Raw genomic sequence first — 27,362 nt, forward strand, 5'->3', positions numbered from 1 at the left:
CAGTAATAATTTCTAACTTCCAGACTGGAGGGCATGCTGTTTTATTAGAAACAGCACATATTTCACACACAAATTTCTTTTCTTGACAGTCCATAAATTGTGCTTGAATACCTGAGGGGCCGATTCACACTAGTACATCGAGTGTGAACATGTGCTTTACTGTAAGGGTTACAGAAATGAGGCAGGTGTGTTTAATATGGCCTCATATTAGGGTGCAATTAAAAATGAATGACAATGTGTATACACCTTGAATTGTTCTATTATTAACACATACAAGAACACACATGCAGAAGTTTTAATGTAGCTTCAATGTTAGTGGTCCCTAATGACCACCTGGACATCTTTTAGGAGAATCTAATATGAAGTAATTTATTGTAATTGAGACACATACTCTAAGTGACATACTAAAATATCTTGATGGTATTGCAACATTTTACATTATATGGGACTTCCTTCTTTCCAGGATTTTATATATCATCATTCCTTTAACATAATTCTCATTCTTCTTTTATCATTACTTCTACTACACTGCAAATATTACACCTAACCGAATGGTCATTTCACAGTGATACAAGAAGAAATGGGAAATAATGCAACAATTTGGATGCTTAGTATTGAAATCTTAAACAAGTATTTACATGTATCTAAAATTGCAAAAAGCATAGGATTTATATCTCAGAATATTTGCAGCAATATTACATTCAGGAAGACTGAAGAGCTGCTGTTGCAAGTTATTACACATAAACAACTTCTACTTCAAGAAGTGGATAGTGAGATTCACAATTTTGTAGCAGTGGGCGTGTTCACTGTTTTGACCTTAACCTTAAACTGCTTCACGTTCACATTCCTGATCAAAATTACTTGTTCTCTGGAAGTATGACCCAAAAAGTTGTTAGATCTTAATGTTATAAGCAGCGGCACAAATATTCTGATATATTAGCCAATATGCTAGCCTACATTAAGAAAATGGAATATGTTATATAGTAAATTGGGTTAGTAAAAAGATTAGAGCATTTCCCTCTAGTCTTGAAACCCAACAGATCAAAGAATTAAAATACCTGCAGTGGAGCAGGGAAACAGCTCAAAGTGTGCAATGCCCAATTATGTGGAGTGAAGTTGATAATTGTTTGCAGAATGTCTTTACACCAAGTGCCTTGAATGGAGTCAGATCCTGTAAAGAAATCTAAAACACAAATGTCAAATGACAATATGAAATTTGTAAAAAATCTCTTACTCAGGTAGCTCCTGGCAAGTATGTAAACAAAGCAACTAAATATTTAAAGTAAGAAAGACTTTTCCATAGCAAACGAATGGCTGTTCCATTTTGGTGTGGTTTCCAGCATAAACAATGAATTAAAAAAAACGAAACACCAAAAAAAAAAAAAAAAAACCCCAGCTTTACCTTTAGTCTTGCTCTAGGCTCCTCTTCTGCACTGAAAATGTTAGTACTGTTTTTACTGCACCTTGTGAGAAGCTGCAGCAAGTAAGATACAGCCCTCTAAAGGCAGCCATCATATCATAAACAAACTGCACCCACTATCTTTAAACAAAACATACTTTTTAATTATTAGATAGCCTTCATCTGCCAAACAAAATATACATTTTTATAATGATTACCAGTGACATGAGTAGCTCTGACACAGAAGGTATTATATAAAAGTAAAGCATAAGAACACCAACCAAGCAAGCAGTATATTAGAGCATGGTCAGCACTGGCAGCTAACAATTTTTGTCAAAAGATTCACTTTAACCTGTTTTATAGTCTGCACTAACTTTTCAGTTTGTGTTTGAGAGAAATCAAAAATTCTCAGATTTGTGTATTTTAGATTTGAATACTAACCAGAGGTGAAGTTGATTCTGATTTGTCTGTGGTACTCCAGCTAATGAATGGAGGTGACTTAAAAGCTGCACCCGGTAATGGGGTTGGATATGGTGCATTCGATAGCTGAACATTTCCAACAAGGTGTGAAGGATTCCCCAAGAATGAGACTTAAATACAGTGGGCAGAAGTTGACCTGGGGAAAAAAGGATTAATGTTAAAAATTACACAAAACATAGGAAATACAGCTCCTCTTCCAAGCTAAATACATGTTGTAAATTTAAAATACAGGCAAGCACTGGAAATCAAGAAAAGTCAGCTCTAAGCATATTATGAATAGAAAAAAACGTTTAAGCTCATTGTCCAACTGTCTGGCTCTAACAGAAAAAAATCCAGTTCCTTCAGTGGATATTACATAAAAACAAGTACAAGCACAGGAAAAAAAAAAAGTTTCCACCAGAAAAGAAGCTTTATATGAACGATATCATCTGAATTTAAAATAACAGAATCAACAAAAGGTGGAGCAATTTTAGCATATGTCTACAAATTATTCCATCTTCCAGATTGGTGGAGTAATCCAGAGTGAAGCCTTGGCTTTGTGCATAGGCCTTTTGTAATAAATACTGACCACTGCTGACCCTTCTGGAAGTTGATGGGTCTTGTATCCACCGCCCTGCAATTATCTGAAGGCAGTTTGTAGTGAATGGACCTGCTGGGTCCCTCCCACAAATCTGCTCTCCACACAGGATGGACAGATAAGGTCACTGCTACGTTTACAAACTAACAGATAACTGGGTATGCAAAGACATTGGCATTTTCCATTTCTTCTGTCTGTATGCTAGTCAGAAAAAGGAATTTATTTTTCACCTGAGAATATGACAGCCTTCCACCTGGGCCACGTAGACAGTGATGGAAAACACTCTATAGCCTCAATTGAGTCCCCAAATAAAGAAAAGGCAACAAAAGTACAAATTCTTTTTGCCCAGGTAGATTGTATTCAGTTATTTGATTCTGTTCCTTTTTAGTTCATTAGCTTTATATTGTTTAGTATTTACGTCTTTTTTAGCCCAAAAGCCTAAAGAACTTCAATAAAATGACATGATAAATAAATAAACTTTACCTCTCAGCCCTTTACCTATTTACTCATTCACTATATATACACATACCTCAGACATGTAGACTTTTTTTTAGAAAAATAAATTTTAATTTTAGAAAGGTAAGCTTTTTAAAGTCATATATACATATTTTCATGTATCAACTAAAACAGGAGCATAGGGAAATATTAACAGAGCTAATGGAGCAAATAGGAGAAGTTCATTGTTAGGATTGACATACACTTTCAGTGGTGCTATATTTAAGTTTCTTACTTATAAATCCTTTGATGCCAAGTGATTCAATTTCCATGTAAACCAACAAGCGACTGTAGGTTTCCACGAGTGCAGGAGCCAATGCTTGACTAGACTTCGTATGTGCCAGTTTAATGACTCTGGTGGCAATGCTGTGAATAAGGCTGCAGAGAAAATTGGTAAATGCATGTTAATAGGGGGGAAACACACACGCACGCACGCACCCACGTGGTTGGGATAGAAGTTAGGTAGATGTCACTGTGCTCTTCAAAAAAAAAAAAAATGACAAAGAGTGCAGTAGGGCAGCTCTGAGTTTTCATACATCATTAAATGAATGCTTGTTCCAGTTAGGTGACCCAGTAAGAACTGGTAAGCAGTCTAGTAACATTCACCTTTAAAATCCAGGTCAGCTGTGACAACTCCCATATATCTATTCTGAGTAGTTGAACGGAAATATTAAGTAATATGTTTTCACATCCAAACACTAACAAAGAGCATGTGCAGATTTTTCACTGCCCAGCAATGCCAATTTGACCTTACAATACTAATCCTTTAACATCAGCTCCTAGTGTTTGTGTATTGGTGTCCTAAGCGGGCAAAAAACTGTTGCAAATATCCTTCCCTGTCAAATTTCAGTAGATTGTCAGAAAAATACCTCATCTTTGCATGAACTGTAAGTGAATCCAGCAGGTTCATTGGAAGAGGTGTAGTTGATCCAGATGCTATACAGTTGGTTCCTGGCAGTGATATCTTCACATTTCCATTTCCATAAATCGTTTCCACAAGTACTCCCATGGGTAATGTGAAACACTCAGAATTGGTTGAATAAGCATTACATAGCAAAGCAATTTTATAATCATTCATTTGTAAACTTTTGCTTCTTAAACTCTGCTGCAGAAACCTGTATGAAACAGAATATGGCAATATTGAAAGAAAATGTATTAGTTGCATCAGCATTTTTAAATCAGGCACACTTAACTTATGATTATGAATGACAAATACAATGTTTTTAGACTACTAATATACAAGTATGGTTTTTCAAGAACACTACCTTTTCTTACTTCAAACAACTTCAGATAATTAAAAATCTAGCCCAAACGTATTTATGTTGTTCCAGAGAAACTATGAGAATTTTTTTTAGTTGTGTGACCTTCCTTCACTTTTTGTCCTAAAGACAACCTTGTGAATGGGATGGAAAGCGAACAGTATTTTGGTAAAAGAATCCTCAATCTTTGTGAATTAGTAAGATGGGAAGACTATAAATTAACTTCAATGAATGCAGGAAGGTGTATGCATGCTTTTTGGGTTGTTAAAGTGTGTGTGTAAATGTGTGTCTCAGGTGCCATGTAAGCTTCACATATATACTACATTTCTATAAAGATTACATTTCCATAAAGCTACCTATATTAAGTTTATAATATGTACATCTTCTAATGTAATCAATGTAAAAAAAAACTGTATTTTGTAAACTGAAAAACAGTAATGAAAGACTCTAATAATAACGCTAGTCACATACTCGTGGTGTAGTTTTAGCGAATGAGGGATAGGAATCTGGAGTTTGGAGTTGTCATTTTGAGCTTTCCTGTTTAGATGAATCCAGATACAGGTCATTGCAAAGGAATGGGTAGACTGAGGTTTGGTGATATCTGGCACTGGAATACACTGAAAACAAAACATGTGTAAGCATGAAGCAAAATCTTCAATATTCATTTGTTGAACAACAATAAATCCAACAATAGGTAGGACATAAAATTAAAATATGAAAACTAGTTAACTAGACATTGTAGCAATATGGTCTTGTTCATAGGGTTTGAACTCACTTGCCAGAAAAATCAATTTTTATCATTTTTTGCAACTCAAAGGGCTCTATTTGTAAAACCAGGAATCTGACATTCCCTCAATAATCCCACGTGGGAATCAATTATTAATATAACAAGGACCTGGAAGTTTCCCTTGAGGAAATGCATGAGATAATGTCAGATTCCTGGTTTCATTAATAGAGGACTAAGTGCCACAAAAAACTGAAGTCAATGTGTTTTAGGGGCCCAACAGTCCCAGGACAAGTAGTTCAATGTATCAATATTTGCTGTACTAATACAATCCTGTGAAACTAAGGGCCAAAGGACGCAATAAGTTATTATGCATTTATCAGTATTTTTTCATGTTAACATTTTCATGTTCTGAAGGTTACTAGACAGGAGGCATTTGTAAAAACATTTCAAGTTTGTATCAAATTTATTGGGTAGATGTACTTTTAATCACCACTAACAAAACAAACCTTAAAAGGATGACTGTATAGTGTAAAGCAAATGTTTAAAATCAAAACGTAGCCGACTTACTTTTCAGTAATTTCATTAAAGGAAAATTCTTACCTTGCCATTTTAGGAAAATATAGAATGCCTTGATTCCATGGTATGGAATGCTTACACTTATGACAAACAAATTAGTACAGATTCTGAAACATATCCAACCTAAAAAGTTGAGGGTTACTAAACTGATACTACACAATTATGTTTTACCTACACCCATGCTTCACAGGTACAAGAATTTTTACATATGTGCAAAGGTGCAGGGGTGGTTGCGCTTTGATCTTTTTTTTTTTACAACCTTTTTTTTTTTTTTTTTTTTTTAACTAAAGGTCCACTTTATTTAAGTAAAATTTGTTTACAGTGTAAAAACAGAACTGTTAAATGTTTTGATTACCCAGAATTGCTCCAGATAAATTCTTAACTTCCGTTTTTTTTTTTTTTTTTTTTTTTTTTTTTTTCAGACTTCACTTTATCACTTTTATGAGTGAGTTCTCCATAGGATAGCACTGTGAAGAAGGTGGTTATCTGGAGGGATCAAGCATTTATTCTGCCAGCCAACCCGAAGCTTTTTCTTGCAATTGTGATAACTATAAGTATCATCTGAAGTATTATATATCTGTATATCTCTTTGACAGGAATAAAATTATACTTAAGATTTAGCTGAAACGGATTTTGTAAATTATGCACATTACTTCCACATCCCTTTGAATATCTGAGCGAGTATAAAGTTGTAACAATAAGACCAGTGCAAGAAATTGTAAAATTACACTTACTTCCTTTTCTGGATATAAAAGGTCAAACAGCTTCATAACTGGAAGAAAGTCAGCTAGTGCGTTTTTCTGTATGCTTCCAGAGATAAACTGCAGCAGAACCCACATGAGATGATCTCTGCCCTTTATGAGACCTCGGCCTGCAAGCTGACATAAATGTATTTTATTATGTATCATTAAAACAGACATTGGATTTATTCTGTGGCAGACTACTAGTTATCAAGACATTTTATACGGTTTAAGAAACCATATACAATCAAAGAAAAAGTGTCAGAGCCAAACAGGCTGATGCAGGGCTTGCACCATTTTTTGGTGTGCTTCCATCTCTGTTAGGTACCTGCAACCAAACAAGCTTATAGCACAATATATGCCCCTCATGTTGATGAGCAGTTTTATTTTTATTTTTTTCTGGTGTTGACAGTATCACAGACACTGGGATTCCTCTAAAAACATTAAGAATTAATAAAGAGGTGCATTGACCTAAATACAGTTAATATCCTTATTGGCTTCAAGTGGGTTTTGCATTCACAAAACCAAAACCGATTTGAAGCAACCAAGACTTTTGACACATATACCTACTCCGAATCTGGGTACTTTATAGATTCATGTGGATGAACTCTAAGACATAATTCTATGTTTTTTTTTTTTATTAGTTTATACTACATCTACCTTTCACAATCTAAACATACCATCTGTATGCTTAAAGTAGAAGAATACCTTTTGATGAAGAGACAAGACCATGTGTGGAAAACTGGCAAACTGAAAGAGCACAAAGAATATTAGCTGGCTTGAAAGATGCTGCCAAAGCAGCTGGCTGGTTCCACCATCATCAAACTTTTCCTCTGTTTCTGAGCGCTCCATGGCATAGACCACCAGGTCCACCAGCTGGTCCTCCAGAACAGGACATCGTTGCTTGTGCTGCAAAGTATAAATCGGTATTCCAGAAGTCTTCCTCTCCAGTAGATAAAACAATACATAATACAAATGGAAAGATAGCAAGTAAAGGCGAAGAAGCATGGAATGAGTTACAGATGGAAATAAGCCGAATCCAACATAACAAGGGTACTGATAGTTCGATGTTTTTTTTTCCATACTTTTTGTCTGTTATACATACCCTACAATTAGTATATATAACTTGCAAACAAAATATTCCTTGAGTGAGAATTTCAAGGAATGCTTCATGAATGTTTTTTGAACAAACACAGCCACAAATCTATATAAAGTTTATACATTGAACTATCCACTATCAATGCCCTACTACCCAGAATTCAGCTTTAATTGACTTTGTTATGCAGCAGAAATGAATAAAAGAGGCAGAGGAATAAACACAGAATTGCAGCTTCCCTTTCCATAGGCAAAATAGGAAAAGTATATATTTTGTTCTAAAAAATATATACAAAGTGTTAACAGAAAGCATCTGGAAAATTAGGAAATTAGAAAGAAACCATCCACCTAATGCGCTTATCGTGCACCTATGCCAGCACAAGTCTGGATCATTTTTTTTTTCATTTTTTTGCCATAAAAAAGGGATGAGTAAAATGGTAGCCACGTTAAAATATGTACGGTTAACATCACCCTGTCATGCTATTTGTCAGCAAAAAATAACTTGAAAGATGCAAGACTGACAATATTTTCACAAAACATGCCGTGACAGAGTAACATGAAGTCTCTACAGAACACCCAGTACTAAAGCCTAGCAGAAGAAAGCGAATGACGCATAATCGTAATCCTCTCTGGCTACAACAATGTCTTGTCACATTTAGGGTTTCACCCAATTTGGAATGCTTCTAGCAAGGACAACTGCAGTACCAATATACCCATGATCATATTTTATCTCAAAAGAAATTCAACCTTGAAGTACACTTCCATGAATAAATACAACATTAACACAATATATCCTACAACATTTTTAACACTGAATGTACTTTTTCTTCTACACCTTTATTAGATTTTCTAAAGGTGTCCCCTAATAAGCAAAAACACTTCACTGTCACCTGAGATTTTGTCATCAGTTTTCAAACCAAGGCTGATTAATATTGCAGCACGCTTAATAAATGGAGATCATCAAGATGGATGCATACAATTAAAACAAAGTCACAAGCAACAAAAAGTCCAACTCCAAAAAAATGTTAGCTTTGTATTCATAAAGTGAGTGTTGCAAAATGTATAGCTGACCCCGTCCCTTTTTAGGTAGAAATTGTGCTCATTTCCTTTGGAAAGGATTTTTATTTTGGTGAGGGGGTAAAGGAGGCTAATTCCTGGCCTAGCAAAATTGAACGGCTGGAGTTGAACTTGACTTAGTGTCAGCTGCGGTTCACATTGGTAGATGCACACCTTGAAAGCAAGAAAAGGGAAAAACCGGAACTTTATATGATTATCATACATTTCAAGATTTGTTAGATTACTAAGAAAACCTCTCCAACAAAATAAAATATCTACATATTAAAAGGTGAACTGGAGACTACTTGTGACCCCTTGGATGACAACACTTAAGCAAAACTAGCACAGGAAAATATCCAAGACACACATTTTGTAAGAAAATGCACAACACGACACTACAAAGTCAATGTTATCTAGCATGCAAAATCTATTGCCTAGGGCTTGAAATTAACTAGTCCTGTTTATCCACAAGGAATGATTATATGTTGAATTTATCTTTTCAGGGATTTGAAAGAAAACCTTTACACTGTTTGTGTTTAATTCAAAGTTTTGGCTGCAGCTGTTCATTAACTGTAATGAAATAAGTGAGGCTTTTATTAACATATCTTACATATGAAAAGTAATTGAGTAATTATGTAAAGCTTGATAATGGCAACCTCTCTTGGATGGGACAATAAACATTTCTGGGATTGGTAGTTTGTAAGATACCAAAAAATAGTGGAAATGGGTCAACTTAAAGAAAGTGACAAGGACATTGCCTTTCTGATAAAATGACGAGAGCCTTTAATGGCCTATGTGGCACTCCCATTACTTAATGGCCATGGAGAGTCACAGGTCCTTACCAAAATTAGGGAAGTTAAGACCTTAATAATGAGGTAAAACTAGGATCATGGGGTGCACAGAGGCATTTTTCTGGCTAACATAGGTGAGGAATTTTTCTGACCGAATGGAAATCTGAAGAGTTTGCTGTGCCTTTTTTCCTGTTCCCTACTTGATTTACTGAAAGGCAATGATTTTCCAGTGGTGATAAGTGATTGAATGCCATACCATAACTAACGTAAATGTGTGATCAGAAGCTCCATTCACTTGGTTTACCTGAATGAGAGTTTCTCTAGCCACAGACTACGCTTAGACAGGCTGTTGATCCCTGCTGTGGTTCAATGCTGTCAACCTGTCCTCAATCACCTCTAAACCCAGGTTATCATTGAAATCAAATTGCATGGTTGAAATCTTTTTGAATGGGTGTTTGCCTTCTGTTTTGCTTCAAGTAGCTTTTTAGGGAGTTCTGCTTAGCCTAGAAATGTTTGTAAATATTTTTTCAGGTGTTTTAGACACCTGATACAATTTAGTAAAAGGGATCATCATATATATCTTCAAAAGGAAAAAAATGTAGGGAAAAAAAAAAGTTAAGAGAGAATTGGAAAAGGAAAAGGAGAAGGAAAGAGGAGATAAAACCTCCCAAGGAAGAATACATTCACTACCGTAGGCCAAGGATAAAGGCTTATGTGAAGTATGGTCAATCTAAGAAGACCAGATTTACCAGTAGAAGTGCATAGTGGAGTATGCATGGTCTAAAGAGCGGCCAGGCAACTCTGAGGTCACAGATGCACTAGAAAACTTGGCATAGCCTAGGCTATTAGGACTGCGACACAAAAGCTTGACCAGAAAGTAAAGTATGCTGGAAATCTTAATTAGTAGTCTAACAATTAGCCTTTATGCCCAAGCATAACGCACTTGACTCGGCCATTACAGATAGCTGTGCACATGTGCTCACAGGACAGTTTTCAAGCACCTGTCTGAACTTATACTGAAGCAGAAAAAAACTTGAAAAAGTGACAATCACCACTGATCCCTATTGTGGCCTATAGCATTCTCCAGTTTCAAAGTTGTTTAACACTTTCTGGCTGACTACTATCTTTTACATATGGCAACTAACATCTTTTATTATTAAAAATGTCAATCTTCTAAAAGTGGCACTTTTTTCAGCTGATCAATCCTATAAATGAGACAAACTGGGAAATTACATTATTTGTGAATAAATACCAAAAAGTTGTTGGGCAAACAGCCCGTTTACTTGTTTCTAAATAGACTTGCTTTGGGATTGAGGGATCCCACATAGTCCCCCGTTGCTGGCACCACTTTTAAAGTACCAGCATCTGCACATCGGACAGCTGGTGGCACTGAGCAGTACTAGTACCCTCATTCATTCTCTATGGCGCTATACCAGGCAACGCTTTGTGTATTGTCTTTCCCAGTTCCCTGGCATGAAAAAGAGGCAAAGCATCATAACCTCTCTGCCAGTGTGAACAAAGCCTAAGAATTCCAAAATAACAGTGCTTATTTTTTACAAAGAAATGCACGGAAAACTAACAAAATTGAAATAAAGAATAGGTCTGCCTCAAGAAAACCAGATGATATCCGATTGGTAAATACGAAGGGAAAATAGGAAGGATATAATGATTCCAGCCAGTACTATAGGTCTGTCACAATGTTTTTGTCATTACAGTAATGTATACAGTCACACAAACTAGAAAAAAATTCATGAACTAGACACAATTACAGAAAGTTTCAAAATCTGAAGTGGTAAAATACATTTCAATATGTTAAAAAGTTGACTGACTGTACATAACAATGGCAAATTGCGGCCTGGCCAATTTCAAGCCCTCACCATGACGGGGTGTATGTTAAGTGGGAGTAGTGGCTACAAAGCAGCCAGCAGTACTGTTAGTCACAATACAAGAAGAAGGTTGTGAACATACCTGAGCAATGTTCAAGGTCTAGAGCATTGGAGGATGGGCAGGACAAGACAGAACAAAAATAAAGGAAGAAAAAAAAGAAAAGACAAAACAGTGACTATGAGGCCTGCCTCAAGACGCCCAGAGTCAGAGAATACCCACCAACGGCGCGTGAAAGGGATTCCATCATTATGTTTAGTAAGTGCTTGTTAAAAAATCATTGGGGAGGGGGAGGGGGAGGGGAGAAAAAAGGGGGTATTATGTTACGGTCCTTTAGTGGTGCATTAGGCTGGCAAAGGGCTCTCTTGAGACTGACCTTATAGGAAGGGGAAAGCAATGCAAACAAAAAGTTGTTTTCCAATTAATTTTTTTTTCACTTAAACCCCCAGGCAAAGTCCCAGAAAGAAAGGAAAAAGAAGGGATTTCAAGGGTCCTGCATGATAATAAAACAAATATAAGGGACTACTATTTAACTGTTTTGTTCAGTCTGCTACAGCAAAGAAAAAAGTAGGGGATAGAAGAGTATTTTCAGAGAAAGGTGTAGGTGTACTGTCATACCGCCTTATTCAGTCCTAACATGTTGCACACCATATCCCGGGAGTAGGGCTGTTCCAGCACATATCTCAACAGAGCAGTCTGTGGCTCAAATAGGTCCTGTGAGACAAAGAAAAATGTAATGTAAACTGTATGAGGTAAATTGTAATACATTGGCAGTCTGAAAAAGTATTCAAAAAAATTTAGCTAGCTTACAGTATTAAACTTTAAAATAGCTTAGGTTTCCTTGTTACTTATGACATAATACTAAAATATATTATGCCTATATTAAAACCTTTTTTTCTTCTATTAAGAACAGTACAGCTCCTATTTTTAGTAAATGGAATGTCGAACACACTTGGACAACATGTCATCTATTCAGCAGCACCTCTTTTCAAAGGCTTGCAAGCACGCTTCTACATATTTTTTAATGTGTCATAGTTTAAAGCTCACACAAATCTAAAAAAACATGATAATTTCCTATACACAAGGTAAATATTAAACATACAGATGGGTTTAGTCTGCATTTGCATCGTACCTAAATCGCACAGAACGGCAACCTTGATAAGAACTGTTCCTGCAGCACTAGACCTTGTATCAGATGGTATACAAGGCAGATTTATACAAAAAGTGTTGCAACTATAGATGTAGTTTTAAATTGACACATTTTACTCAAATGTATAGAGTAAATATTCAAAATACATTTCATATAAATGAAATACTAATTAGGAATATAAACTTGTATCTCAATTTTAGAATGTTAAGGTATTATCCAACAAGGCAAGGCCACAACACTGGATATTGAGAATGCCTTCTCTACAGCCTTAAGTCCTATGTTGTTCATTTTATTTAGTTTAAATGCTTAAGCTCAACTCTGTTTTTTGTTAGAATAAGCATTCTGTCTATGTGCAATTAAAAGGCATTTGAAGTGTAAGGGGTTTCTATTAGGGAGAATTTACTGTTTTGCCTAAATACATCCATACACCAACAAGTTTCCAAAATGTTCAATTACTTTAGTTAAGTGTTTAAACTACATTCCTCAGTGTTTTTTAAATTACCGTCTGTGCTATAGGCAACTTACCTTGTCATAAGGCAAATGTCCTTTTAAAGGAAAGCATAAGGTTAGTGGATCCAACTTCCAGGAATTACAAATTGCCCCTGAATTGTTCACCACAGGAAGGAGACTGCATCGTCCTAAAAAATGTATTGCAAAAACCTAATTTGCTTGTTTTGTTATCTTTTTACAAACATTTTAAAATATTAATAAAAAAAAAGGACCAGGCTATGGGTAGGTCATATACACAAAAATATTACAGGCCAAAGGCAAGCAGAAGACCTGTAACTGTTAGTGCAGCAGACAATGCTCAGAAATGGATTGACTAAAAACTTGTACTCTGAAATTTCTAATTAATAAAAATGCCAATCTGCAGTGGTTTCAAATTTGTTTATAATAAATTCATAAATTTTTAACTTTGTTATTAATGTAAGGCTGGCATTGCTAATTTTTCCATATCGTATCTCTTCTAACATCGGCTAGTTATATGTAAAAAACGGTATACTGTATATCCCTTATTCCAGATGACATTATGTTAGAATTTCTCTTTACATTAGATGTATGCAAAATATATCTGCTTGTGGGATGTTAATAAATCATGTAAATAGTATTGCAAGTTATGGCTCAGTATTCTCCTCTACATGTCACCATAATAAAAGGTAAGTACCATACAAAATTTAAAGTAGAATAAACAACTTTTGCACACTACGTAGTTTAATTTAAAAATAAACTTTTCAGGTCCAACTAAACAACAAAATAAGACAGGTTTAGCACAAAGCAACATTTAATAAAAAAAATCTTTGTAGCAAAAAATGTGAGAGCTATAGCGTTATTTCCTAAGGTGCAGTTAAACGAGTCATCCACAAGACAGCAATATTCAATAATGTAATATTGCACATAACAAATCTAAAACTTGAAACCATACAAAAAACAAAACAGATTTGATAATGCTCTACAAAGACTAAATCATAATGTTTATATGTCATTGTGTACCATACAAACAGTAAAAATTTTAAGTGTTACAAAGAATGTGAACCCGGATATTTGGTGTGTACATCCATTACTGTGCCTATGCAGTACCCAGCAAAATGTACCCTCTAATTGCCTAGGGCTCACAGACGTGTATCTGGAGTGTGAGATCTAAGACATCGATGTCTTTGACCAATAGTCTCAAGAGATTGGGTGTCACAACTGTGCTGCTCACTGTTCTCCATGCTGGAAGCTCTGACTTTAGGGGTGAGCCTCCCTTTACTAAGACACTTCCACACAGACACACAAGTGCAGAACAAGGCATGGTATGACAGTAAAGTGGGAAGTGATTCTGGGAGCTGCTGGAAGCCTACAGGCAATACAGGTGACTTAGCCCTTTGCCAGCTTCCAGAGCAGCTCAACTCCTTTTAAAAATTAAATGGTTTAAGAAATAGTAAAGGCTGCATCTTTTTATAGTTAACAATTTTAAAATGCTTAATCATTAGTATGAAAAAAAAGCTGCAGAAGAACAAAGGTTTGGGGAAAGGTTTGTTACTCCATCCTTCCGGCCAAGTCAGCTTTTGTAGGACTGACACCGCTTGTCTATAGTTTTAAATTCATATAATTCCATGAAGAGCCCATTGTAAAAGTTGGGAGCTGACTTGGAAATACTGTGGTCATAGGTGTAGGCCTGAAAATGGATGTCATGCCTGAAACACTGCTGACAAGCTGTTTTGTGCATGCAAAACGAAAAGTTTCAAAGTTTTTATTAGTTCTCTGCTTTTCTGCATTTTTGGAATAATGTACAATGAAGACCTGTGTGTTTCAAACTGCGATTGTAATTCAAAAAAGCTGAAAATTTCAAGTACCTGCACACTTTGTTTGTACAAAGTTGTCCATGATAGGCATACAATTTAGATTCTACAACTTACCACAGATTGAATTAATTCTTGCTGTCGGCCTGAAGCTATCCATGAAGTCAGACACCAAGTTTGCTAACAACTAAAGAAAACAAAAAATCTGTTAAAACATCGGAGAAATACTGGCTAAATTGAAGAACGTGTGAAGAATATTGTTTTAAATGTGCGGTAGATAAAGTGATCGCTGACAGGTAATATCACTCACAAGCATATTAAAAGCTGCCTGTTTATTTTAGCCCCTATACAGAGGTCCGATTTTCAAAGCTTTTACTGTTGTATATACGTTATTTTCTTTATACAGAACTGTACATGCATTGTATGTCTGTATGTTTTGCTCAAAAAGCAAACCTTGTCGAACTGTCTTTTTTTTTTTTTTTTTTTACTTGGTGCTTGAGGTAACCCCGAGTGTGACTCGGGTTAGAAAAAAGTTGCTAAAAGTGGTAACCCCGAGTCACAATATATATATATATATATATATATATATATATATATATATATTTTTTTTTTTTTTTTTTAGTAGGGGTATAATGTGTATTTTTTTTTTTAATTTAAAAAAAAAAAATTTAAATATATGTTTTTTCATTTATTCAATTTATTTTTTTTACATGATTTTGTGTTTCAAACTTTATTATACTCATAATATTATACTGTAAAATAAATTTTCATGAAAAACAATGTACTGCTTTTAGACATAAAACCGGACAAAAAAGAACCGCTAGGGAGGTTAAAGAGTTGACCCTCAAGCATTTTTCTCTTAGAATTCCAGCTTCTGTTCTTACTACTACTAAATGTTTTTGTAAGAGGGAGAAAAAAAAAAAAACTCCACTTACCCAATGTGGAAGTTTTCCTTCAGGGTATAGTTTTCGAATTTCGGTTACAGCAAGGTATGCTGGGAGAAGACATGCATTACGATCCAATATATATGCTACAACCTACAAAAAAAAACATTAATATTAACATTTTTCTGTTAATGTATAATATATGTTGCTAATTTCACTATGCATACATTATACTTCCCAGTACCCTATCAAAATTTATGTAATTCTCTTAAGGGTATCTTCACACACCCAAGTTCCCCTGTTTCATCTGTGCAATGGTGACAACACTAATCACTATTCCCAGATTCAAAGATTCCTGTGTTATCTGGCTGCTCAGTGAACCATGCAGGAACATTACATACCCAACCTGCTCCCATCTTAAACTCATTGTGTCTCTAAATTTCAGCTTAGCATCATTGTGCAACACGATTTTGACAGGCTTGCAGTGCAATTTTTTCTGCAGTTACCCCCATTTATGTTGTACAGAGCAGTGCAGGAGAATAAAATTATTCATTTTATAACAGAGTGATACTAACAATTTAAAAGTCAACTTTGACAGTTTTCTGTTTTGGATACAATGACTGTTGCACACACACATATATACATTATATATATATAAGCTTGAATGTGCTCCCCCTTTAGCCCCTAACTGGGCTAAAAGATTTTTCCTAATATCTGCCTAAATCCCATGTTGCATCCCAACACTGTTTAAAGATATATGTGTATATGGAGATATATATATATATATATATATATATATGTAAATATATATACACACACACACACACATAGTTAGGTCCATAATTTTTTTGGTTCTGTACATTGGTTAAATTTTTTAAACTTTGGTTCTATACATTACCACAATTAATTTTAAATGAAACAACTGCTTGTATGTGGAAGATTTTGCTGTAAATAGAGAACATTCGGTCAAAGGAGCTCTCTATTCAGGTGAAACAAGCCATCCTTAAGCTGCAAAAACTGAAAAAAACCCATCCGAGAAATTGCTACAATATTAGGAGTGGCAAAATCTACAGTTTGGTACATCATGAGAAAGAAACAAAGCATTGGTGAACTCGGCAAAACCAAAAGACCCGGACGTCAACAGAAGACAACAGTGGTGGATGATCGCAGAATAATTTCCATGGTGAAGAGAAACCCCTTCACAACCAAGTGAACAACACTCTCCAGGAAGTAGGCGTATCGATATCCAAGTCTACCATAAAGAGAAGACTGCATGAAAGTAAATACAGAGGGTGCACTGCAAGGTGCAAGCCACTCATAAGCCTCAAGGCCCACAAACAAACAGCAACTGAAAGCCGCTGCAGTAAAGGCCTGGCAGAGCATTAAAAAGGAGGAAACACAGCATCTGGTGATGTCCATGAGTACAAGACTACAAGCCGTTATTGCCAGCAAAAGGTTTTCAACCAAGTATTAGAAATGAACATTTTATTTTGAGCTTTTTATTTGTCCAATTACTTTTCAGCCCCTGAAATGAAGTGATTGTGTAAAAAAGGGCTTTAGTTCCTTACACTTTTTATGCAATATTTTTGCACTGAATTAACAGCTGAAAGTCTGCAGTTCAACTGCATCGGAGTTGTTTTATTTAACATTAATTGTGGTATCATACAGAAACAAAATTAGAAAAAAGTTGTCTGTCCAAATATTTATGGACCTAACTGTATCTATATCAACCCATTTTGCTGTGTATTTTATGTTTCAACTTGTTCCTTAATGAAACTATTTTGAATGACTAGCTATTATTTGTGCATGAACTTTCATTTATTGAACATATATGTGCATGGATAGGGTTTTATAATATCCTTATTTATTCAGATAATATTCATAATCGACACCCAGATAACATTTGTTTTATATTAATGCTTACTTATCGAGCAGTTTTAATTATGATTTTCAAACGGTTGGATTTTTGAAAAGAAAAAATGCTGCCATCAAACTACCATATGAGCAAAAGTTTACTAATAAATAAGTGTAAACTACAGATAAAACCACCCTCCATTTATTATTATTACACAGCATTTATTTTGACCCAACATATTACTCCGCGCTCAGAAGGGCTCACAATCTAATGTCCCTACCATAGTTACAGTGAGGGAAAGAAGTATTTGATCCCCTGCTGATTTTGTATGTTTGCCCTCTGACAAAGAAATGACCAGTCTATAATTGTAATTGTAGGTTTATTGTAGGTGTGAGAGACAGAATAACAACAAAAGAACCCTCAAAAACCCAGTGCTCTAAAGTCAGGACTTGATGTGCATTGTAATGAGGGAAATAAGTATTTGATCCCTTCGCAAAAGATGACTTAGTACTTGGTGGCAAACCCCTTGCTGGCAATCACAGAGGTCAGAAGTTTCTTTTGGTTGGCCACCAGGTTTGCACACATCTCAGGAAGGATTTTGTCCCTACTCCTCTTTGCAGATCATCTCCAAGTAAGTAGGGTTTCCAGGCTGATGTTTGGCAATTCGAACTTTCAGCTCCCTCCACAGATTTTCTATGGGATTAAGGTCTGGACACCGGCTAGGCCACTCCAGAACATTCATGTGCTTCTTCTTGAGCCACTCCTTTGTTGCCTTGGCCGTGTGTTTTGGTTCATTGTCATGCTGGAATACCCATCCACGACCTATTTTCAATGCCCTGGCTGAGGAAGGAGGTGCTCACCCAAGATTTGACAGTACATAGCCCCGTCCATTGTCCCTTCGATGCAGTGAAGGTGTCCTGTCCCCTTAGTAGAAAAACACCTCCAAAGCATAATGTGTCCACCTCCATGTTTGATGGTGAGATGGTGTTCTTGGGGTCATAGGCAGCATTCCTCCTCCTCCAAACTCGGCGAGTTAAGTTGATGCCAAAGAGCTCAATTTTGGTCTCATCTGACCACAACACTTTCACCCAGTTCTCCTCTGGATCATTCAACTGGATCAGTTCATTGGCAAACTGCAGACGGTCCTGTACATGTGCTATCTTGAGCAGGGGGACCTTGCGGGCTCTGCAAGATTTCAGGCCTTCACAGTTAGTGAAGGTAGTTTGGAATCTGATTGATTGATTGCTTCTGTGGATAGGTGTCTTTTATTGGAATAGGAGCACTCCCTTACACAGAGTGCTTCTAATTTCAGCTCGTTACCTGCAGGTAAGACACCAGGGAGCCCTAAATCTTGCTGGTTGACAGAGGATCAAATACTTATTTCACTCATTACAATGCACATCAAGCTCTGATTTTTGAGCACTGGGTTTTTGCAAGTTCTTTTGTTGGTATTCTGTCTCACAGCTACAATAAAGCTACCATTCTACCATTACAATTATAGACTGGTCATTTCTTTGTCAGAGGGTAAACGTACAAATTCAGCAGGGGATCAAATACTTCTTTCCCTCACTGGATATGTCATTATTACAATCTAAGGTCAACTTGGGGGGAAGCCAATGAACCTAACTGTGTGTTTTTTGGATGTGGGAGGAAACCCCTGAAAACTTGGGGAGAACCTGCCAACTCCATGCAGATAGTGTCCTGGCTGAGTTTCGAACCTGGAACCTCCATGTGAGACAACACAAATTGTTGATATACAAAAAAGAAAATATTTATAATCTCTACAAATAAGTGACGTATAATTGCCCAGTATAGATCACCTACCTCTCTTGCCGCTAGAAGTTGCTGTACAACAGCAGAACTCACAGTGTTGGGTATTGTGTGAATTTTTTCCAGTATTACCTTTAAGAGGTCTCTGACACCCTAATAAAAAGGAGATGACAAAATAGAAAAACTTAATTTACGCTGGAATAAAAAAAAAAAAAAAAGAGTTACTGGACAGTTAAAGACATTTGCAGTTCTACCATAGGAAGTTTTGGTTGTACCATTATATGAAAAAGAGATATAGCAACTGCCTTTTCTCACTTGCTAAAAAAAAAAAAAGTTATGGAGCTCATGCCTGATCCTAGTTTTACTATCCAGTGTGTTGTTAACCTGAACAACCATGCAGCAGGGCAGTTTAACCTTTCAAACAAAATGGATAATGAAAGTAAATCCTCATCCTACAGTTTTGGTAGATCTAAAAGTTGACTGTACGGAGAATGTATAATCAGACTGCAATGTGAATGTTAAGTCTTTTACGTGTCTGTCTTATAGGTACTAAGGGACTTAAGCTGCGTACACACGGCAAACTTTTCTCGCCCGATAATCGGTATCGGCCAATTATCGGGCGAAAATCTGCCGTGTGTACAGTCGGTCGTCGTCCATCGTCCGACGACCGTCCTGGCGGATCCATGGACGATGGACGACGACCGATCCTAATGAAAGGGAAGGGGAGAGCGCGCAGCAGGGTGCCGCTCCGTCGCTCTCCCCCTCCCCTCTCCATAGAGCATGAACGGTGCTGTATGTACAGCATCGTTCATGCATCGTGCAGTCTTTTCTCGTTGGAAAGGATCGTGAAAGATCCTTTCCAACGAGAAAAATTGCAGGTGTGTACGCAGCTTTAGGCTCACTATTGAATCATGCAAGCAGCAAAATTGTAGTCTGCAGATTAGATAAGAGAACAAAATCCCTACACACTGTATCAATGTATTTTTGTCTTAACTCCAATAATAAACAGCTGAATCAATATAATAAAAAATACAACTTAAGTCATAACTGATGATCTGATCCTAAATAGAGTAGAGAAACTGATATACACAAATTAGTGTCATGTATTTAAATATCTGTAAATATTTGGACAAAACTCCTCCAAATTAACATGGAAGGTATTGCTGGATGTTGTTGAAAAGACAGCTGTGCAACACATACAAAAGATGTTTATTTATTGTGATGCAGGATTATTGCAGTGGATCAGACATGAACTGCTAGGTATTATAGTTAACAACCTACTAGCACACTAAAAACCATATATACATTTTGCAACGTGTAATAAAGTAATTTACAGGTACACTTACATAAACAAACAGACAAGTCCCACTTTATAACCTTAAAGATATGTAGGATCAGAGTACAGTGAACATGCCATATCTCACAAAAAGGGCTGCAGGTTAGTCTGACTCACTGTATGTATATCAAATATGAAATGTATAATCAAGCAAGAGCACACAGCAAACAATTAGATTCTGTATTTCTGTCTCCTACAGACAACAAAAACTTTCACCTAATGCGGAATTAACTTTCATTGGAAAAAAGAATGATATCACTCCAATGTGTCACACACTGTACACATCAACCAAGTTCAAATTGTACTCAAACTACTCTAAACAAGAAAAATAAACTCAGATATAAAAACCCTACAAATAATAAAAACAAACAGGTAAATGCTTTGGGCTATTTGCAAGGCAGCCCAATTGCTTACTTTAGTTAAGAAAATAAATTGATAAGCTAAAATAAATTCTCTCTATTATGCACCCAGTCCTTAGCTCTCTAGATATAATGTTTTACCGATTTCATTAATAACAACCTAAATTCTGTTCATGTTAGTTTAAACTCTATGTGCAATGGAGAAGTATTAGAACCCCTGTTGAGTTTTGACAGGTATTCAGGGGGCTCCTATGCTTTACCCACATTACAATTAGCTTCTTTCAAAGCTGACCACAAACTACACAATATGATTGTACTAATATAATACAAGAGCCTGCATGATCTGATACAAAGTAAATAGATGGTCTCGCTAAAACAATCTATTACACAGGTTTAATAAATCTAAAAGGAGTTTGTACAATAAGAATGTTTAGTATATTTTTTCTCTCATTAGCACAAAAAAATGAGGGAAAATCTGCAACAGGGACACAAAGCAATAAAATGCAATGGGTTTTTGGCCTTCTCTTTATGCATCTTTTTTATCAGCATTTCCATTAGATACCTTTTCCTTATATATAGCTGGTGAAACCTTTATTACAGAAGCAGCAAAATCTCACCACTAGAGCTGTTGATTGTGGAAACCAGACAGAGGTTCTTATCTATTCCTATGCTATTATTTTATCTACAAGCAAAAAAGTTTTCACTGCCATTGTCAGACAGCCGTACAGGAAGGAGATTTTTTTTGGACTGCGCTGCCCATATATAAATCTCACAATCCACTGCATTGCTCATGAAGGTCATAAAACACAGAAAAGCATATTGTGCCAAAAAAAGCTGAACATACATTTTAAAAATGACACAGAGAAATAAATCATACATAAGAGTAAAGAGAACTTTCACACATACCTTATAATCAACTCCACCAATAATTTTGAGTACAAGTTTAAATGTCAGCACCCAAAGTTGTGTCTTTTCCCACTCCAGTGCATCAGAATTCACCAATGCCTCACAGACCATTCTGCCACAAGTAAAACAAACATTTGTGTTTGGCTTTCAATAATGTTTAAGTTTCTATTTTAAAGACATATGAATAATACAAATACCAGGAGAATGTAAAGAAATAACATACAGATCCAAACATGAATATAATACAATGAACAACATAACAGTAACAGTGAGTCAACAAATGGTAAAAGAATAGAGACAGAAGTTTGTGGGGGGGATCAATTGGCCAGCACTGTACTTCTTGGAGATATTAATTAGATCAGAAAGAGGAGATGCAAAGATATTTCCTGATAGGTGGTCACGATGGGTACAGTTTATGCAAGCCACAATTAAAGCTCTATTGCGCATATGTGATCTGGAAGAAACTATTTTCCCTTACAAAAATCTGGACAAAGAAGCCCCCACAAAAAATGGCTCAAAAAAGCTTTTCTAAAATTTAAGTGAAAAGGTTATATTTCAGCGTACATACTTTGGAGGAAGAACAGCAGTTTCCACTGCCATTGCTAGACAGTCGTAAAGGAAGGAGATTCTTTTTGGACTGTGCTGCCCATGTATAAACCTCACAATCCACTGCACGCATTGCTCATGAGAGTCCTAAAAACACATAAAAGCATAACATACAGATTAAAAAGATTTTTAAAAACAAACAAACAGACTATAATTTAACAAATATTGTTTTGCTATAATGCACATTTAAACATTTTTCATAGCACCCAATTATCTTCAAAAATACAATTTACAGACAACCATATTGTTAGTTGGTACTAACAATATGGTTGGTTACAAAAAGCTACATATACAAGCCAAAAAATGTAATGATCATTTTTGGAAACTAGAACTTTGCTCTTTATCCCATTGGCAATCATTGTGTTCGTAATAAAATTGATTTTTTTAAAAAAAATCTACCCCAAATACACCAAATACCTAATTTCTTAATTTCAGTTGAAAGGGTCAACAAAGCTTGTAATTGTTAGGCACACTGATCACTTGCTGAAAGCATTGGTATAACTCATAATAAATTAGTGCCAAGTTTTATTTTTTATATTTTTAAAGAATTATGAAAACTGTTCTTTCCTAAAGTTCCTTTCAGGGCATTTGACATACACTTGAATTATTATATTAACGGTTCTTCTTGAAAAAGGCTCTAATGCGGTTTAACCACTATTAGGATTTAAAGACATCTGGAAGATCATTTTTTTGCAGTCCAGCTTTGTGACTGACATAATCTGCATGCACACTAAACAGAGTACAGAGTTGGACAAGCTTGGTTAGACTCTTGTCCGATACCAGCCCTGAGGTGATTATCGGACAAGAATCATCTGACATGTGTACGTAGCCTTTGTCTGCATATCACAGTTTAAAACAAAACAAACAAATACAATAGTAGCAGTAACACATTTACCTGTGGAAGGTCACTCCAGAATTGCCTGAAAGCACCAAGACAGCTTAATAACTTTGTCCTTTCATCATCTGGGGTGTCCATGAACATGCTACAAATAATAAATGTAAAGATAACAAATCAAAATATAAATCTCTGCAAAGAAAATATTCCTGGTTTTCCATGGTCTATGAAAGGAGGCTACTAATAATAAGACAGCTGAATAAATGTGTTATATAGATATAAAACATTCTTTTGAATTTGGCCCAGTCTGGACACAGCATGGGTTCAACATGCTGATGGAAAACAGCCCTTTGGAACAGAGGTTAATGGTGTCAGGACATTACAGAGTTCCTGCAGATATGATGTCCTCACAATGAGGCTGTGCGTCTCCTGTAGCACCTGACCCCACAAGATTTTATTCTTGCACTGAACAGATTCTGACCCTGCCATCTAACATCTTGCAGGAATCATCACACCTAACAGTTATTCGTTCAAACTTAGTGATCCTGTGTCAGTTATGGTGTTATTTTTATGTTCCCAGACGACAGGAGACAACTGAACCTCCTAACCTTGTCTGCAAGCTTATCTGCAAGATACATAGACTGATATATTTACTAAAGGTGTGGAACTGGTTTACTTAGCACAGTGAACATTCATTGTGAACTTGGTAAACTAGGTTTTTGGGTTTTCTTGCATGATTATTTATGCATTATAATTTTGCTTGTTTATTGGAAATCACATTATAAAAAGTAAAAATTTTAGGAGAAGCACATCACAAAGGGGGTCATTTGTAAAATAGCTGAACAAGAAAAAGCTATCAAGTGAGAATCTGATGTAATAGCAGTCAGAGTTCTTAAGTCTTTAGTAGGGACAGCAACAACTCCAGCAATTTTAAACAGTCAAAGAACATACCCAGCAAAGGCCTCTTCGATGATCTCTGTCTTCTACAAAGGAAAAGAAAAAGAAAAAATGCTTGAGTTCTGAAAATAAAACCCATTTGGCATGCTGCACCTATTGGGCCTGATTTATTAACGCTCTCCAAACCTGGAAAAGATAGACTATCATGGATGAACCTGTGTGATCCCAGAAACCTGGAATGGATTTGGTCAAGGACTATATTTGCCAAATATTAGGAATTTCAGGACTGCTGGAACACCCACCCAAATTTGCTTGATTAATAATTGTATTACCTCCAGTTATTCAATCAAGATTGTTGGATATTGAGCCATTTACATATACTCCCTATGGTTAAGTGTCTGTCAAAAGACGACAAAGCAAACAATTTTTTTTTTTTTCAGACTTTCACTCCCCATCACTAGCCATTTCATACCCAATTATAGTTTGCAAATAATACAGTGTTTTCCCAGGTATGGTATTATCTTTCCATGATTTATGGGACGTAAAGGTCATCATCATATCGGTACTGTTAGAGATGTTCTGTTTATGTCAATTATTATATCTATTTACCCAGAAGTGCCAGAACGCACAACTGGTATGGGACATTTTATTCTAAATGATGGAAAGATGATGCAAAGGAGCACTGTTGAATGAAAAGCTAAAGTCAGTATCCTTGGTGTTCACTGTAAAAAATCACTTCTAGAAAGCATGCCGAGAGTCAGTCCCCTGAGACCCTTCAGTAGAGACCACATCACCAATGCCACCAATGTATCTCCTTCCTCATTACATCTCAGGAGGCAGCAAATATACTTCCCTCTAAACTGTGGTGTTTTTAGTATGAAGAGCAGTAATGAAGCTTGTTTGCCGCACATTTCTTTAGAACAGCAAGCAGTATGCAAATAGGAATATGTTGGGGGGGGGGGGGATCCAACACGGCACATGACAATCTCTTCACCTCCCTGTGTTACATGCCCTCTAGTACACATACTGCCCAATGAGTCTACAGCACTCCTCTCTCCTATAAACTATGTGCTGTCATACCCTCTACATTCCTTCGTTGCACTCTCTGTACTCTTCTTCTCTACAGACTGCCTACCCCAATGCTCTTCTCTCCTATTATTATTATTATTATTATTAAACAGGATTTATATAGCGCCAACATATTACGCAGCGCTGTACATTATCCTACTCCTCTCTCCTGCAAATACTACCCTCCATCATACTCTCCAGCACAGAGCCATATCCTCCTATACTCCTCCAAATACCCTCTGTACATACTGACCACTGTATTACCCTCCGCATTCCTCTTCACAACACACTGTCCACACTAATATCCACTGTACTCATCTCCCACACCTACTACCTGATCCATACCCTCCTGCACATATTATCCACTATGCCAACCTCCAGCACCTTTTCCCCACTCACATATATGTGTGATCCTACACTCCTCGCCCATACATGAAGCCTGATGCATACCCTCTACTCTCCCCTCCTCCATATACTATCCTCTATACTCCTCCTCAGCACATACCTGAGCCAAGCATGGCAATCATCTAATGTGTAAGGCTCACTGTTGAACAGTGTTCACTCGCAAAATTGTTAAGGCAAGGAGTTAAGAAACTGTCAAGTTCATACTTTGATGATTGGGGGACTATTATTATTATTATTATTATTAAACAGGATTTATATAGCGCCAACATATTACGCAGCGCTGTACATTAAATAGGGATTGCAAATGACAATGATAAGGAAAGCTTTACATGGGAATCAATAGAAGGTAGCTTGAGAAGTGTAAAAATGTTAGAACCTCTGTCCAATGACTATGAAGATTCACTATTGGTTCAGGTGACTGGAAACCCAACATTGATGACTTGTCACAGAATAGGAAGTGAAGGGTTACACTGGGGATCTGAAACATCTATATAAAAGGGGAATATCCTCTAACTTCCTGCTGCATCTTTAGGACAGCGCCTGGCAGGACAACACAAAGGGGATCCTATTCCCTACAAAATCCAAACACACCGATATGGCTTTCATATAATCCAGGGGTATCAAACTCAAATACTCAAAGGGACGAAATTAAAAACTTGGGCCAAACTTGAAATTTATTGAAAAAAATTGAGGAACTTTACCACTTCATCCATAACTAACAAAAACGAACCCCTCTACACAAACTTTAGGTTTGAAAAGACTAATATATAAGACTATATATTTATGCAGGCTGTGCGTTATTCATCCTCTTAAATCACAAGTTTGTCTGACACTAAATTTTACACTATGCAGTCTCTAATGGATTGAAACAAACACAATGCCTCGGTAGTCAGGCACCATGTGATCATTGCCTAGGTTTTAAGTCACATGATGGGCGTACAGGAATAATGTCAATGAATTGCATGTATTGAAAATGATGATGTGAGGTGGTAACGCGGACGGGCCAGTTGTAGTTCATTTGCGGAATTCTATGGGGGCCAGATTTGGCCCGCGGGCCACAGTTTGACACCCCTGATTTAATGTAAACCTGGACTAACATTTGTTTTACAAAGCACTGCACAATGTAAACAATTGCCATGTTACCCTTTAAATAGGGCTCTCATTTCCTTGTTATATGTGGATGATGCAGATCTCCAGCAGCCACTTCCGGTCTACATGCACACTACAACACTGGCTGCATATCATGGCTCTGCACTCCTGATGGTGATTTTTATCCCCCTATACCTAATGCCCCTCCCCCCATACTCCAGTGACAGACAGCCATGAGCACAAATGAGGAACAGCTGGGGGGGGGGGGGGGGTATTTAATAAAAAATGCTGCAAATTTCTAGTGTATAACAAATCACTTAAAAAAAACAATGCCGGGTGGCCCCTCATGGGATTTTGGTGATTGTGTTTACACGTTGGGGTGGAAGCCCCCTGACACTGCTGCTCCTTAGTCACTTACCACCACCTCCTCGAAGATGCTCTGTAGCTGGGACTCCATGTGGCCGGCGGAGTGACAACACGCTGCACATAAAGGAGGTCACTGAGGCGACACTGCCCGCACTACACATGAGTAACGACGCTGCTAACAGACATGAGAGCACAAACACCGCATCTTAATCAGCGGTGTTTCAGTCTTCTGTCTCCGGGTTATGGCGTGCAACGAACAATTGGTTCCCCCGGAAACTAGCACTTCTGTTCCAAAGTTTCCTCCATAGATGAGAATTTCTGACGCATGCGCAGTGGAGCGGCGTTTGCTTCCGGTTTACTTCATGCGTGTTTTGTCTATGTGACATGAGACCTGCTGGCTCTGCATTCTTCATATAACATTTATATCAGACTTTATATTCCTATTTCTCTGCTTCATTACATAGTGCATAATATT

The 27,362-nt window shown here is 36.7% G+C and overlaps 1 protein-coding gene across 1 annotated transcript in view; it reads right to left on the minus strand.

The window, feature by feature from the left end:
* MED23 (mediator complex subunit 23) overlaps positions 1-27,147 on the minus strand; it is a gene marked incomplete in the record, with an annotated part of 40,296 nt that extends 13,149 nt beyond the window's left edge. The window contains 19 exon segments of the mRNA XM_072408914.1: positions 1,059-1,183; positions 1,618-1,659; positions 1,728-2,015; positions 3,187-3,329; positions 3,821-4,066; positions 4,682-4,827; positions 6,248-6,391; positions 6,962-7,162; positions 11,164-11,181; positions 11,698-11,793; positions 12,755-12,867; positions 14,629-14,698; positions 15,447-15,548; positions 19,075-19,173; positions 21,622-21,733; positions 22,190-22,314; positions 23,123-23,210; positions 24,014-24,045; positions 26,940-27,147. Of these exon segments, the coding sequence (XP_072265015.1) occupies positions 1,059-1,183; positions 1,618-1,659; positions 1,728-2,015; positions 3,187-3,329; positions 3,821-4,066; positions 4,682-4,827; positions 6,248-6,391; positions 6,962-7,162; positions 11,164-11,181; positions 11,698-11,793; positions 12,755-12,867; positions 14,629-14,698; positions 15,447-15,548; positions 19,075-19,173; positions 21,622-21,733; positions 22,190-22,314; positions 23,123-23,210; positions 24,014-24,045; positions 26,940-26,978 (2,229 nt within the window).
* Between the last annotated feature and the right edge of the window lie 215 nt (positions 27,148-27,362).

Source organism: Pyxicephalus adspersus, chromosome 4 (assembly GCF_032062135.1).
Source record: "Pyxicephalus adspersus chromosome 4, UCB_Pads_2.0, whole genome shotgun sequence".
Lineage (NCBI taxonomy): Eukaryota > Metazoa > Chordata > Amphibia > Anura > Pyxicephalidae > Pyxicephalus > Pyxicephalus adspersus.